This window comes from Macrobrachium rosenbergii, chromosome 13 (genome assembly GCF_040412425.1).
Source record: "Macrobrachium rosenbergii isolate ZJJX-2024 chromosome 13, ASM4041242v1, whole genome shotgun sequence".
Classification (NCBI taxonomy): Eukaryota; Metazoa; Arthropoda; class Malacostraca; order Decapoda; family Palaemonidae; genus Macrobrachium; species Macrobrachium rosenbergii.
In genome coordinates this window covers 27,359,100-27,375,666 of record NC_089753.1, presented here as the reverse complement: position 1 = coordinate 27,375,666, position 16,567 = coordinate 27,359,100, and the positions used below count along the sequence as shown (strand labels likewise).

General features: G+C 39.5%; 2 protein-coding genes across 4 annotated transcripts in view; one reads left to right on the top strand and one right to left on the bottom strand.

Moving 5' to 3' along the window:
- Window positions 1-13,597, bottom strand: part of LOC136845076 (sorbitol dehydrogenase-like) — a 33,781-nt gene extending 20,184 nt beyond the window's left edge. For both annotated transcript variants that reach the window (XM_067114902.1, XM_067114899.1), the window contains exons 1-4: window positions 13,404-13,597; window positions 10,826-10,859; window positions 9,920-10,084; window positions 8,895-9,054 (exon numbers count right to left, since the gene is read on the bottom strand). In XM_067114902.1, the coding sequence (XP_066971003.1) occupies window positions 8,895-9,054; window positions 9,920-10,084; window positions 10,826-10,859; window positions 13,404-13,457 (413 nt within the window). In that variant the 5' untranslated portion in view covers window positions 13,458-13,597. The remainder of the gene's footprint in view (window positions 1-8,894; window positions 9,055-9,919; window positions 10,085-10,825; window positions 10,860-13,403) is intronic.
- Window positions 232-8,385, top strand: LOC136845075 (2-amino-3-carboxymuconate-6-semialdehyde decarboxylase-like). Of its 2 annotated transcripts, none has more exons than XM_067114897.1 (7): window positions 232-645; window positions 2,299-2,451; window positions 3,446-3,623; window positions 5,152-5,372; window positions 5,729-5,868; window positions 6,899-7,093; window positions 7,925-8,385. In XM_067114897.1, exons 2-7 carry the CDS (start codon window positions 2,331-2,333, stop codon window positions 8,093-8,095), a joined length of 1,026 nt encoding a protein of 341 aa, XP_066970998.1. In that variant the 5' UTR covers window positions 232-645; window positions 2,299-2,330; the 3' UTR covers window positions 8,096-8,385. The 2 variants fall into 2 exon arrangements, with proteins under 2 accessions (XP_066970998.1, XP_066970999.1); XM_067114898.1 differs by having other exon boundaries at window positions 605-705.
- Window positions 13,598-16,567: the final 2,970 nt, after the last annotated feature.

Below are 16,567 nucleotides of genomic sequence, written 5' to 3'. Positions count from 1 at the left end.
ATTAATCTGCTGTAATGTAAGCTCATACCGAGACGATCTTTTGAATACGTCTAGATCCAGAACCTCAGCTTGTGGGGGGGAGGGGGGGAGTCACGTTGGTAGTGGTAGGGGCATGGGCGAGTCCAGGCCCACCCACCAGCCACAAAAGCTTCGAATACCTTCAGGGATGGTTACTTTCTTTTCCTATTTCTGGGATTTTTGAAGTGTGGGGGTGCGGGGTTGTGTGTGTGTGGGGGAGAGTCGATGTGCATGCATGCATGCAAGCAAATAAGTTGTCAAGATTTATATAGAGGTATCAAGGTCCAAGGCACTTTACTTCCATAACCAAACCCTGAGACTTAAGTTGATTCCAAAAACTCGTTTTACGATGCTGTTGCTATGGCGATTGCGTTGCCAGACATTGAAAATAAAAAAAAACTTTGTATTCGTCACAATACGGAGCGTTAAAAGTTGCAAATGCAGAGTGCATAAATGCCACTTCATTTCGTAGATGAATGTGAATGTAAACTGCAATCATGAAGTGTCCACTGGGGCTCTAATTGGTCCATACTTGGCAACTCTTCCCAAGGAGGAACCGGGTTCGTCGCCGGAGCAGAAGACAAGACGGACACATCTTAGCTTGTAGTTTCTCTTGTTCCGTTAAAGGTGAGTCATTACAGTGAGGTGACGATTAATCGTATACAATCCTCTTGAGAACGAGTATTCGTGAGTATTTTCATTCGCTATTCAGTTGTATGGGCGTATTGTCAGTTACCGTAGGAAAATCCTAAGTGGCATCTCTGTCTAACATTGGATTAAAAAGGAGGTTTTTTGGTCAATGAGTTGCTGTTTATGTAAATATATTATTGTGGCCGAGTCCTTGCGCCGGGTACTGTTATGCGGGCAAAGTGACATAAGATCCATATTAAACAGTTATTTCATTCGAGGAAACGTGAGACGCATATAAGAATTTTAAAAAAGTTCCATGAGACCACAGTCTTGTTAGCATTAATTGCATCCGCGCTTTGAATATGAACGATTTATAAATAGCATTCGGCAACTGAAAATACACCGTTGAAAACAGTTGTTACTGAGTGCTGACCCTTGGTCTCTGAAAATATGCTTTCATGGGATACCTCAGTTTCGCGCACAGAATCTTCTGAAGTTAAAGAAGGGTCTTCTGAAACAGCCTTTTTGCCTGTTGAGCAAAATTCCACACTAAACTTTTGGCAACCTGGAATGGGTCCTGACCAGCATATCTTCAGAAATCACCCATGAACTGACGCACAGTTCAAGAGACACATTTACCACTGGAAACTTGCCAATCTTTTAACGAAAAATGCACCTGTAGCGCATTTTTATTATGGTGGTACTCCAAACTCCTAAGCCATCCGGTTCTTGGCCCTAGTTGGGTCAACTGGTGGGGGACAGGACAGGAATCGAACCGTATACTATGCAGGAGCGAGCCCTGTGCTTATCTACAGCTAAATTGTGGTAGTGAACTTAAAAAACTTCTAAGAACATTTTTGTTTCACTAAGTGTGAATTGTCATGTAGACACACACAATGGGATTAGTGATACATGAAATAGGTGCCTACGAGTATCTCTTGCATCCACATGCATGGACAGGAGAGAGAGAGAGAGAGAGAGAGAGAGAGAGAGAGAGAGAGAGAGACCAACTCTGATAGACAGACTGATTGTATTGCTATTTCTCTCTCTCTTTCTCATCCATATCTGTGGATGCAAGATACACTTGTAAATGGCATCTACTGTGTGTATTTACATGGCAATTCTCACATATTAGTGAAACAAAAACGTTCTCCATACTTTTTATAAACTTCACCACCACATTTTAGCTGTAGAAGAGCGCAGGGCTCGCTCGCTCCTGCAAGGTTAATGGTTCGATTCCCGTCCCGTCACCCACCAGCTGACCCAGCTGGAGCCAAGGAAAGAGCAAGGGGGGGTGTTAGCACCCTCATCCTTGGAGATTTCATGAGAACTGCATGGCTCAACATTTTGTAGTGCCACCATAATAAAAACTCTCTGATACTGGACAACATGTCAAGCATACATTCTCAAGATATAGGACCCATTCCTGATTGCCAAAATTCTAAGGTGGGATTTGGCCCAAAGGCCTGTTTCAGACAACCCTTCATTACCTTCTGAGATGCAATACAATGAAAAATACAGATATTTAAAGTAAATGGAATACTATTCATTCACACTGCTGAACATTTATCTATATATTGCCATGACTCAAAAAGACAACCGAAAACAACAGATAATTCAGAGAATGTTTGAAATCTCTTCTTTTCACAGAATTAACCGTGAATCTTGAGGCTCGCTGGACAATGCCCTTCCTGAAGTTAGATCTTCACAACCACATCCTGCCGGAGACCTGGCCTGACCTGAAGGAACGCTACGGCTACGGAGGATTCATTCAACTAGATCACAAAGGATGTTCTGTGCCCGGTTCGTTTTCCTTCATTCTTACCGCATGACCAAACCATGTCATGAAACACTGATCAACCCTTTCACCTACATCATAAACCTTTTGTGTATCATCACGTTTCATCCTTTCAGCTCTCCTCATGCCATGCCAACAGTTCACTGCAATAGTTCTAAACCTATCTTTTCATATCTGCCTGCAACATTCACACTTCACTTCCATAAAGGATAGTCAGCTCAACTTCCCCTCATACATTCCTACCTTGGCTTTCACAAACAATCTTTTGCATGTACCCTAACACCTTTCTTGCCTCAACTATTCTGTGACCTAACTCTTCTCTCAGCCTACCATAATCCATTGTATTTAATCCCAAACACCTATATGGATCAACTGTTTCCATTCTTCTGCCATCTACATCAACATTCATTGCAGTTCAATATTCTAGGTTTCCATTTACCAACATCATCTTACTCTTGCTCACATTTACTCTCAGCATTCTCCTCTTGCAAAGACTGTCCAACTCCTTTATTATTTTCTAATTAGTACTCTACTCTAATCCGATGAAGTTGTGGATACAACTAAGAGCAGCATGGGGAATTTAACTTCAAGAGTGACAGAGAGTGAGGGACAAACCTTCTGGGAGGGTTTGAATCTCAACCTGATTGGGTCTGGAGAAAGAAGAAGGATGGTTGTGCTGGGTGAATTAAATGCAATGCCAGATGACAGAGAAACGCAGTGTTGTTGGCAGGTTTGAGGTACTCCACTGAATAAAAATTGTAAGTCTGCAGACTTGTTTTGAAAGGGGCATGTGTGACTTAGGATTAATGTATGTGGTCCCCAAAAAGAAATATCCTTTACCAGGGTTAAAGACACAGAAGCATAAGGAGTTCGTGAGGAAACTACAAGGGTGGAAAGATAAAAGCGAGAGACTCGGATACAGATCTGAGTAGATGTGGAATTAGCATTAACAAGAAGAAGACTTATACGAAAAGCTGATGACAAAATTTGTTCTCTCAGGCAAAGCTAATATGGTGAAGGATGGAAAACTATTCAGAGTAGTGGACGAAAACTGCTGGAGTGCATCGGCTCGCATCAGAGACATGAATGATACAGGGATCACTGTCCAGGCTCTGTCTACCGTTCCTGTCATGTTCAGTTATTGGGCCAAGCCTGACCACACACTCGATCTCAGCAGGTAAGTTTTCATTAACTTTCTGTTGGCTTCTTATATTGCCATAATAAAACACACAAATAATAAGTAGTTAGCAGTGTACCAATAATTGCAATTCTAGCCCCCAGTCCCTGAGGCTAACAGATCATTTCACAAGAAAAATTTCTGAACACAGCACAATATGGTGTTCCATGAATGGATTTTGTTCTGTGACTGACGCACACGAAACTAAATTTAAGTTATTCTTGAATGATACTACAGGGAAACGAGAGCAGAGAGTTATCTTTTACGTAATTGGTTAATCTTGGGAATCCACGGTCATCAGAATTTTGGTACTTTTAAAATGGACATTACATGATTCTATAATAATAATAATAATAATAATAATAATAATAATAATAATAATAATAATAATAATAATAATAATAATAATATGTCCCATCACTGTTAAATGTTGGAGACAATACTCCCAATTAAAAACTGTTCTCTTTTCAATATGTAATACTTCATGAAATTATAAAAACAGTATTCGTACATTATTTCCAGTACCTTATCACATTCCTCTAACGATTCAAGTTTTCTAAGATTTTCGTTCGAATAATTTCATCTAAAGCAATTGATAAAAAAACCAATTAATAATACCCTCAACAATAATATAGCCACTGTGAAGTTCTACCGGAAAATACAAAGACCACAGATACAGCACTACAGCAATTCCAGCAAAGACCCCACAGTCTGGAAAGGGAAAAAACTAAAAAAAAATTTAAATAAATCCAAATAAATGACTTACTTGGAAAACTACGTTGCATGAGCTGGTATCCTATTATTCATTTTGCGTGAAATTATATCAACTGACTTTTACTGCACGAGATACCTTGAGGAAGTGGAGGAGGAGGGGGGGGGGCGGAAAAGATGGGGAAGGGAGGAAGAAGATGGGAGGGGAGGAGGAGGTGGAGGATGGGGGAAAGGAAGAGGAGGAGGATGGGGGAAGGGGAGGAGGAAGATGGGGTAGGGAAGATGGGGAAGAGAGGAAGATGGGGTAGGGAAGAGGAGGAGGAGGAAGATGGGGAAGGGAAGAGGAGGAGGAGGAGAAAGAGAGGAATTAAGATGGGGAAGGGAAGGAGGAGGAGGAGGAAGATGGGGAAAGGGAGGAGGAGCAGGAGGTAGAGGATGGGGGAAGGGAGGAGGAGGAGGAGGAAGATGGGGAAAGGGAGGAGGAGAAGGAGGTGGAGGATGGGGGAAGGGAGGAGGAGGAGGAGGAGGAAGATGGGGAAGGGAAGAGGAGGAGGAGGAAGATGGGGGAAGGGAGAAGGAGGAGGAAGATGGGGGAAGGGAGGAGGAGAAGGAGGTGGAGGCTGGGGGAAGGGAGAAGGAGGTGGAAGACGGGGAAGGGAGGAGGATGGGGGACGGGAGAAGGAGGAGGAGGAGGAGGATGGGGGAAGGGAGGAGGAGAATGAGGAGGAAGATGGGGGAAGGGTTGAGGAGGAGGAGGATGATACCTACGACGGGCGCACCAAAAGAATAAAACAAAACAAACGAATTTTCATTCCAGGCTCTTGAACGACGACATGGCCAAGACAGTGCAGCAAAACCCCAAGAGATTCGTGGGCCTTGGAACAGTGCCCATGCAGGCACCGACGCTAGCCGTCGAGGAACTGAAGAGGCTGAAGGCGGACCTCAAATTCCCGGGAATCCAAATAGGATCCCACGTCAACGAGTGGAATCTAGACGCCAAGGAACTTTACCCAGTTTGGAAGACGTGCGAGGACTTAAGTGAGAGTCGTGATTGTTTCCCATTACCCCAAAGATCTGAAATCTTTACGCCTTTTCTTCACTTTGTAACATGGAGATCGACCTCTCTATAACGCCAATTCGATCTCTCCAATGGTGGTACCTTTCGCTTCAAGTACAGATTTTCTACTTAATGCTGTTCTTCTTGCATTTCAATACATTTTTGTCTGTTTATTATTTAATTTTGCTTTTTAATAAGTCAGATCTCTTCTTTCCGAATTTCCCTTAATATTCTCTGGAAGCTTGAATTTTTAGTCAATGGCCCCTGTGGTGGGCTTGTTCCACATCAAAAGGCTTCATCTTCTGAATAATACGAGTATGCCATTCCATATTTACAGATCTGTCAGTATTCGTCCATCCCTGGGACATGGAGATGGGAGGCAGACACACCAAATACTGGCTACCCTGGCTGGTAGGAATGCCCGCTGAAACAGCGACGGCCATTTGCAGTATGCTCATGGGAAACGTACTGGAACAAGTGAGTCATTCTGACGTATATGTTAATACTGCCCTAAATTGGGAGACTGCAGTATCTGCAAAAATACAAAACTCAGAAAAAATGGTAGATACTGCAGTTTTCCCTTGCTTTACTACCGATTTTGCAGATGCTGCAAATGGGACCCCTTAAATACTCGTGGACAGCATTGACGAATCATTCTGAAACTGCAGTAACTTGTGAGTTAATGTTTCACGATCCCAGTAGGTGGCATACCTCAATTTCGAAATTTTTGCAGATACTGCAGTTTTCCATTTTAGGGCAGAATAGATTCATCACTAGTCATGTAATCTGTCGCATGGTTATGTCAGGTAGGATGGTTGGGAAGACTACGATTTTTCTATTGCCGTGAAAGCCGTGCGTCATTATCCACAAAGATTCAAAAAAGGTTAACATATTAAATCGTTATGTGAGAAGCTTATTTTATACATTTGTTCGGTACAGTGACTTGGAATCCAATGACTAAAGAGATATTTTTTTTAAAACTTGGTCCAGAATTTACCTGTCTCAAATTTCAAGGGAAAACATTATTACCATTATTATTATTAGAGAAACAAAGCCAGTTATGTAAGAGTACATATATTTAAAAATAAATATAAGTAGAGATTTATTTTTAAATATACGTACCCATGCATAACTGTGCATTTTTTTCTCCATTTAAGACTCCTGCTACTATGAGTATTTATTTATTTATTATTATTAATAATAAATCTCTACATATATTCATTTTTAAATATATGTACCCATACATAACTGGATTTGTTTCTCCAATTCAAGACTCCTGCTACTATGGGTATGTTCTATTTATTATTATTATTATTATTATTATTATTATTATTATTATTATTATTATTATTATTATTATTTTATTTTAATAAATCTCTACATATATTTATTTTTAAATATATGTACCCATACATAACTGGATTTGTTTCTCCAATTCAAGACTCATGCTACTATGGGTGTTTTAATTTACTATTGTTATTATTATTATTATTACTTTCTATTTCAGTTCCCCAAATTGAAAGTCTGCTTCGCACACGGCGGAGGGTCGTTCCCGTTCACGGTGGGTCGTATTCAACACGGATACGACGTGCGACCTGACCTTTGCGCCACCGACTGCTGTAGCGGTCCCAGGTCCTACCTGGGGAAGTTCTGGTGCGACAGCCTCGTTCACGACGCAGAGGCACTGAAACTCCTGCTGCAGGTAGGTGTTCTTTACAAGCAGTGCTTCTAGACGTCGGGGAATGCCTTCGAGAGTATAGATAAATAGGATTTGGCACTTTGCAAGCATAACCAAAGAGCGGGATTCATTTTCCTAGTTTTTAAATGTTAAAAATTGATTCTTTTACCCATATCTGCTCATATTTAACTATTATGTCATAATAATAATAACAATCACCATCATCATTATCATCATTGGAACACTAGGCACGATCCCAAGATCCCTGAGAAGGAATCTGGAAAAACTAGGTGCCGAAGTAGCTCCAGGACTCGTGCAGAGGAGTGTGCTACTAGAAACAGCGCACATAGTGAGAAAAGTGATGGACCCCTAAGAAGGCAGGATGCAACCTGGAACCCCACCCCGTAACCCCCACTATAAAAACCACCCAGTCGAATAGGATGACTTTGATAGACACCGCCCCCCCCAAAAAAAAATATAATAATAATAATCAACTTTGTAAACTTACTATGTTATTGATTTGCATCAAGAAAGCACTTGAAAGACAGGTCCATTTCGGAGAGAGAAGTTATTAAAAACTCTCTATGTATTGTGCAAAGTACGAAGCACATGAAGGTAAAGAGCGATAATAAATGTGCAATACGTACGGAGAATTTTTAATAATTTTTCTCCCCGAATCAACCAGTCATTCAACTTCTTTCTTGATACAAATCAATAACTTGACATAGGTTATTGATTTATAGATTTCATGTTTTTTATTATTATTATTATTACCCTCACACAACAGTTAAACATACTGTACTCTGAAAACTTTCATTTTAAAACTAGGGTAATTACAGTCATCACTTCTTCCAGGTCATAGGAGAACACCGCGTCATCTTGGGCTCCGACTACCCGTTCCCCCTTGGGGAACACCACCCAGGAAAACTGATCGAAAACTCGGACTTCCCGGACTCGGTCAAGAAACAAGTCCTCTTCGACAACGCCCTCGAATTCCTGGGACTTAGCGCTTCGCAGTTCTCCTGAAATTTCGAGGATGGCTCTGGATCTCAAAACAGAAAGGTTGGTTTGGGTTGACCTTGGGTCTCGTACTTGAGACTGGTTACATTTATATATCTTGGGTCTCTTGCTTGAGAGACTGTCTGAGGAGTACCTTCGGCCTCGTATTCGAGTGGTCCCCCAGACGTGAATTTCGAGTGAAAGCCGAAGATGGAGGAACCTATTTTTGCTTTTGCAAGTTGTATTTTGCCTCAAGTTTATTAACTGTTTTAAAAAGATTGTGACTTACGAGATGAAAATAAAGTGTGTAATCAAAACAGCGGGTTTATTATACAAAATCCTTACACGCCAAGCATTGCTGGTTCATTTAAGTTCTGGTCACTGCCACAGTTCGTTAATGGGACACCTGAACAACCAACAAAAGACCTACATAGAAATGAAACATCTGTCTACGTTATAAACGTATCTCATAAAAATGCATGCTTTCCCAAAAGGTAATTCTAATAATTTTCTAGTTCCAATAATTCTGGAAGTCCTAACTAAAGTTTTTACTACAATATCCCATCCTAAGTGGAGTCCAATGTTGAAGAATTTGTTTGTGGTAAGCAAAGATTAAAAATATTTCTATAAGAACAAAGAATAAAAATACGCCAACAAGAAATATAACCCACTCAACTGGGCAATGACGGGAAAGGCTTTAAGGTATGAGAATAAATTACCCCCAAAAATAATAATAATAATAAATAATACAAATTTTTAAACCTACTCTGAAGAACGTCAAATCCTACATAACCTGCGTCGAAGTAAATTTCTTCACGAAGCTTACCTGAAACAAAAATCTGCAGGATGGACGTAGTACCTAGTTAGGGTTCCATCTACCGGAGGGGTGGCGCAGAACTTGACATCTGGACAGATGTTGTACCTCCCAGTCTTACAGAGTTCGCAACTTCTGCAAGGGACTCCCGGCTCTATGGCAACACGATCACCTTGATATAATATACAAAAATCACACATGAATTCCTGCAATGGAACGGCACAGTGGCAAGTTGCAATCTACAAACGACGATGGAAATTCAGTGCCTATAAACATGTCACAGTGGAAAATACAAATTATTATTATTATTCAGAAGATGGACCCTATTCAAATGGAACAAGCCCACCAAAGGGGCCCACTGACTCGAAATTCAAGCTTCCAAAGAATATCATGGTGTTAATTAGATCAGCCATTAGAAAAAGAAAAAATAAAAAGAAAAATAAATGAAAACATTAATCAAATCGTTACAGAAAGGTACGTATAAAGCTTATAAGGGGTGCCAAAACTTATATAGAAATAAATCTGAAAATCATTTATATTTGTTTGAGCAAAGCACAAACAAATATAAAATACATGAACAAACGCTTCATACATAATCTCAAACTCATTAAAACACTGATAACGTGTCTATCTAATATGTACTGTAAGTTCGTTGTCAAAGAGAGAGAGAGAGAGAGAGAGAGAGAGAGAGAGAGAGAGAGAGAGAGAGAGAGAGAGAGAGAGAGAGTAAAAGATTCATACAGGCCCTTTAAAAAGCTTATACAGGTTTTCAAGACCCTATATAAAGTACCATGAACCTATATCTATCTATCTATCTCTCTCTATATATATATATATATATATATATATATATATATATATATATATATATATATATATATATATATATATATATATAAATAAATCCCACAAATAAAAAAATATATATGTAAAATCCTACAAATAAAAACTAAGTAAAAGTTAATGGATGACTTTGCCTTTGTACAATGCTTCAAAGAAAAGCCTAAAAAAAAAAAAAAAAAACTCAAGCTTCGCACCTGGCCTCAAGTTCTTGACTCCCGGTCCGCACTGGACGACGGTTCCCGAAGACTCGTGGCCAAGGACGATGGGAGATTCGACCACAAACCGTCCAGCCCTTCCCCTCCACCAATAATGGACGTCTGAGCCACAGATCCCCACTCTAGTGATTCGGATCAACACCTCTGGAAGTATCGAGAAAGATTTTTACTCTCGTATCGTGACTTAGGAATGGCACGACCTTGTAAACAAACTCTCTGGGAAAGGTTTGTTGGAACTGGAATCGGCGTATAGGATTTAGGCCAAAGGCCAAGTACTGGGACCTATGAGATCATTCAACACTGGAAGGGAAATTGAGAGTAGAAAGGTTTGAAAGGTGTAACAGGAGGAAAACCTCAAAGCAGTTGCACTACGAAACGACTGTTAGGAGAGGGTTGAGGAACGTAAGAGGGAAGAAAGAGAATGGGAACGAAGGTAGAGTAAAAGGAAATAGAAGGGGTTACAGCTAGGGGGGCAGAAGGGATGCAGGGCTTGTTTACTTGCAGGAGTAGGTAGCTAGGTCGGACGGATGTTCCCATACATCTGTGCACATCTTCTAAACTCAAAGAGACTAAGAAGTCATAACATCATGGGAAATACCTTAAATAACACAAAATGAAAGCTAGAAATGTTCACGCTTCTTTTAATACCTGTAAATGATTATAGACATGAAATACTTTTTAGAGAGCTTGAATGTTCTACTGAAAATATTAATAACTCAAACACTTTCAACTAATGTTTAACTACAAAACCAAGATGAACACAAAATATATATTCGTTTATTGAAAATGTTCCCTTTCCCCGAAGCATGCAGTGAAAAAAAACGGCAAAAAAAAAAACACAAATTTATACAAAATAATTTAAAATTAAAATGGCCATTTTCTTACCTCCTTTTCCGGGAGTGGGTATTTCCCTCTGCTCCTAGAGGGCGAGAAAAAAAATGGTGAAATCTTAATTCAATTTGTAAAACACTATTTACTGTAAGAGAAACATTACTTAACCTTATAAAACCTACAGATACACTCATTGCAGCGAAGATCTCTCGCCAAATACATCTTCCTGGTGTCACCCCTACCAAATTGAAGCCTTTATTAAATCTACAAATTAATAAATATCCAACTGAAACCCTGCATATCACCTACAGCAAGTAGAGCTTTGTGATCTCGTGGCGTTTCTTAACAGCGATGTTTCTTATTCAGCTGCTTAACAAGTCAGGAAGTAAGCTGTTATACGTGTCAGGTAAACAATAAGGTCTCTTATTGGATACGATGGGAATACAGAGTTTAGGCAAGAGCCAAGCACTGGGACCTACGAGGTCATTCAGCGCTGAAACGGAAACTGACAGTGAAAGGTTTGAAAAGTGTGACAGGAGAAAAACCTCTCAGTTGCGCTATGAACCGGTTGTTAGGAGAGAGTGGAAAGTAAGATGGAAGAGAATATGAACGGAGGTACAGTCAAATAAATGAAAGGAGTTGCAGCTTGGAGCAGAAGGGACGCTGCCAAGAACTTCATCAATGCCTACAGCGCACCCCGTGAGGTGCACTGACGGCACTATAGCCCCCTACAGGGATAAGGTCTCTTATAAATTACTTTTTGACTTTCAATTTTGGATATGATGTGTTATTCAACCCCAAAATTCAAAGTTCCAAAGATTAACACATAAAATCATAAGCTGCAATCGATAAATTTTGCTGTCAATCTAAAAATTATACTAATTAGTTAACCGTTACATCCAGTTGCTCTACAGCAACAAAAATATCCTAAATATATTTTTGTTCAAATGGGAAAATTCAGTCGGAATTCTTTATATGACATTCCACATTCAGACAAAGAGACTGGATTTCTCTATTCCTCATTTGCATTTGACTCTCTCTCTCTCTCTCTCTCTCTCTCTCTCTCTCTCTTCAAAGTAAAAACAGCTACTTAATTTTTCTTATAGTTGAGCGTTTCAGTCAACTTCCACTGGTAATTCTCTCTCTCTCTCTTACTCTCTCTCTCTCTCATCCAGATCATGACCTACCACAAACCAGAAAATCTGTCAACACCACAAAAGCATTACGTTACAAAAGAACTCTTCAGAAAGAGAGAGAGAGAGAGAGAGAGAGAGAGAGAGAGAGAGAGAGAGAGAGAGAGAGACCCCTTGACACCCATCAAGAGCCTCCTTCTATTGTTACCCGGAGGGCGGAGGGATGATGGCCTAGCCAACGACAACTATAACTGGCTCTACTACATTTTTCCAAGTCCGTTGTAGGCCTAAAATGTTCCTCTCTCAAAGGCTACTTGAGAGAAGGACGTGTTTTGTGTTTTGCCTCATTTCTCCCTTGAATGCCGATCCCATACGCTCGGTATTTCAGCAAGTAAGACAAGTCAAAAATGCAATCGAGTTTTTGTACAGCGGATAATCAAGGCCACCGAAAACAGATCTATCTTTAGGTGGTCTCGGTGTAATGCTGCGTGAGCCGCGGCCCGTGAAACTCTCAGCCGGCCGTGGTGGCCTGTGTTGTTGCGTTGCCAGAAGCACGATTCTGGCTAACTTTAACCTTAAATAAAATAAAAATTACTGAGACTAGAGGGATGCAATTTGATATGTTTGATGATTGGAGGATGGATGATCAACATACCAATTTGCAGCCCTCTGGCCTCAGTAGTTTTCAAGATCTGAGGGCGGATGGGAAAAGTGTGGACAGTAAAAAGTGTGGACGGACAGACAAAGCCGGCACAAAAGTTTTCTTTTCAGAAAACTAAAAGTTAAACTAGTGTGAAACAAAAATAAATACACATAATTACATTTACTGTAGTTGATAAAACACTTGAAACTAAAAACAACAAAAAAGATGTTTAGAAAGATCACAGATCAAGCACAACTACCAAGCAGTTCCCTTATTTGAAGAGAAGCAATGCTTTAAGAGAGCAAGTAGTCACTCTGCTGTTGCAAATTACTTATAAATATTAACAATAACTTGTCCACGACGCCTGTAATATTGCCAGCGTAACCATTCGTGTGTTTGCTCACGAAAAACATCTTAAAAAAGGAAAGAATATGGCTGTTATTCCATGATTTTTATTAGCCTGCTCTCACATAGGGAAACAGAGTATCAAAATCAGGCCAAAAGTCAAGCACTGGGTCCTGCGAGGTCATTCAGCGCTGCAAGGGAAATGCAGAGTAAAAGGTTTTAGAAGCGTAACAGGAGGGAAAACTCGCATTTAGGAGAGGGTGGAAAGAAAGATGGAAAAAAGAGAATGTGAAAGGAGGTACAGTAGAAGGAATGAAAGGGGTTACAGCTACGGGCCGAAGGGACGCCGCAAATAACCTTAATTAACGCCTACAGTGCACCGGGATCGGTCACGCATGAAATTAGACAAAAAATATAAAATATATATAAAAAACGAAGCGCTATTCCAAGACGAGGGAGACAAAGAATTAGAAAAAAACAATGTCACATCAAGCACTCATTCTGTACTTACCAGTCTCATATCTTGAGCCTTGTATAACACCGCTGTCAAATTGTCCCCGGGCATTCCGCTGTTACTGAGTGGAAGGATTCTGAAGCCTCTGAGGATGTCCCCTCCTTCGGGTTTTGAAGTTCGATTCCAAGGACGCCTCTCCAAAGGAACTCTCCTCCAAGGACCTCAGCTCCTCCTTCGCAATGTCAATTTGGCTGAAATGAGTTCCAAAACATCACATCGTCATCTTTCGAGGATGTTTGGTCCTGAATGCAAATGACTCATAGTGCTCACATTCTCAATCATTTTATTAGACAAGATAAACAAGTAAAAAATGCGCCGAGTTTTCTGTACAGCGCATAATCAAAGCCACCAAAAATAGATCCATCTTTCGGTGGTCTCGGCATAATGCTGCATGAGCCGCGGCCCATAAAACTCTCAGCCGGCCGTGGTGGCCTATGTTGTTGCGGTGCCAGAAGCACGATTATGGCTAACTTTAATCCTGAATATAAAAAAGAAAAAACTACTGAGGCTAGCGGGCTGCAGTTTGGTATGTTTGACGACTGGAGAGTGGATGATCAACATACCAATTTGCAGCCCTCTATCCTCGGTAGCCTTTAAGATCTGAGGGCGGACAGAAAAAGTGCGGACAGAATAAAGTGTGGACGGACAGACAAAGCCGGCGCAATAGCTTTCTTTTCAGAAAACCAAAAATCCTTACGAAACTAAACCTCTCAGTGATTTCCTGATATCTATGAAGGGCGAGTAACACTATCAAGTTAAGACGGCCATCAATACGCGACCGAACTCAAGGGAATTTTAACAGATACTGGAGACAGAATTACAAGGGGATTTAATCGATGATCTTGTACGAACTCGTGTTATCGAGGGTCATCTGCATATAAACACAGCTACTGACTCGTTTGTTCAATAGAGTTAATGAAATTCTATTCTGTATCTCTGAAGACAAGTCGAGTAATTTGATTGAGTGCAATTTCTCTCTCTCTCTCTCTCGTTTGTTCCAAAAAACTGGTTGAATTTTATTTTGCCACTCTGAAGAAAAGTCACGAAATCTGATTAAACACAAAATTCTCTCTCTCTCTCTCTCTCTCTCTCTCTCTGCACACTTGTTTGTTTCATAAAATGATTTCAACTTTATTCTGCATCTCTGAATTCAGCACAAAGTTCTCTCTCTCTCTCTCTCTCTCTCTCACACACACACACACACACACATACACATGTATGTATGTATATATATATATATATATATATATATATATATATATATATATATATATATATATATATATTATGACGTGTTTAAAAGATGTACATACATACGTAAGTAACTGTATAATTATAACGAAACACATCACGTAAATGTGTGAGCATATACAGGAATGGTCAATTCCCGTAAGTGCTGGATTCATCTTTGACGTATAAGTCATTCGATAACCAACTACACGCAACTGCTGCTACAAGACGCCAAATCATCTCTATGCCCTTTTAAGGAACAAGGTAACCGGGTACATAGCGACCGTTGTCCATTTATCCCTCTCTCTCTCTCTCTCTCTTACATCGCGTCTTTTACCATTACACTTTCCTGGCTCTGAAAATAGAGTATTTTTCAGATGGATATGAATCATACAGAATTTGTCATCTTACCAATAGCATTTTATTGTAAATTGCTTCTTAAATACAATGTCCTTTTTTCATTGTAGCACAACAGGACAAAGAGAACTTCACAAAATAATGATGTCAGTGAATATGACAGATATCAATTTAAACCATCTAAAAAACAGTAGCAATTACACTCATATTCTCATTACACAAATTCAATGCTTCGATATTTTTTGTGTGCGAACCAACAATATTCTAAGGGTCAACCTCCCTCACAGGACTGGCTACTACTAGTACTATTACTACTACTAATACAACTACTCTTTATTACTACTAATGCTAATACTACTAATTTGTATATATATATATATATATATATATATATATATATATATATATATATATATATATATATATATATATATATATCAATTATAAATGTGAATGGCTAAAAACTCTTAACAAAATTGGCCATTCAGTTTGATAACTCGGTTTTTAAATTTTTATCTCGAAAGATGCTAAGATAACAGCATCTTATTTTAACTTGCAGCTAACGGCTTCCAAGGTCTTTTGATAAGAGACATCACAAGTCAAGAGATTTCGTTATCTCATCCTGCTATTCTTGCCAGCAAGAGAGAGAGAGAGAGAGAGAGAGAGAGAGAGAGAGAGAGAGAGAGAGAGAGAGAGAGAGAGAGAGAGAGAGAGAGAATTGTATTATTTTCTGAAGGACATACATTTTACTAGTGACCAGTAACGCCACACAGTAAGAATGTCTGTCAGGAGAAACTAAACTATTTATTCAGTGACACGTTCCCTAGACTGACAGTGAAATGGATCTACAATAGCTTGTCAAAAACATTATGGCATTTGTGTAAAACACAATTGAGAGTAAGTTCATCAGCATTATAAGCAGAATAATTATGCCATGATGTTTGATTGAATAATTCAGTACTTTAAAAATATAAATGTTACCTAACAAATGTGCTGCTAAAGACCACATTTGTGGTCTTGTTGGAAATGGAAGAATGCATAAAATAATGGGACTGAAAAAAATTGCTAAATTGAAAGACTATACTTCCTTAATAAAGTTATTAAAGAATATAACACACCCAGTGTCACACAAGAGAGAGAGAGAGAGAGAGAGAGAGAGAGAGAGAGAGAGAGAGAGAGAGAGAGAGATGACCAAGCATTCTTATAAAATGCCTCATCACATACATTTCAAAGTCCAAAACTAGACGGGTCACTAGTTATGTGTTGCGACTTGTTACCGTCCTATTCCTTACAAATATCATCTCGTCTTCTTTAGACATGGCACTGAATAACTACCAGTTCTATAATAGATCTACTCATCACTATACCTGGACAACTAATTATTCTTTACGGACTACGAGGTATTCTCAGAAAAAAAAAAAACGATTACCAAGCCATACATTTTGAACTGATCCATAATAATCCACATATAGTTCGAAGCTACAATAAAGTCATGCAAACTGCAAATTCTTCTAAGGAAGAAGAAAGTTCGAAAGATGAAGGTCGGTTACAACCACGGTCCAAAAAAGAACGTT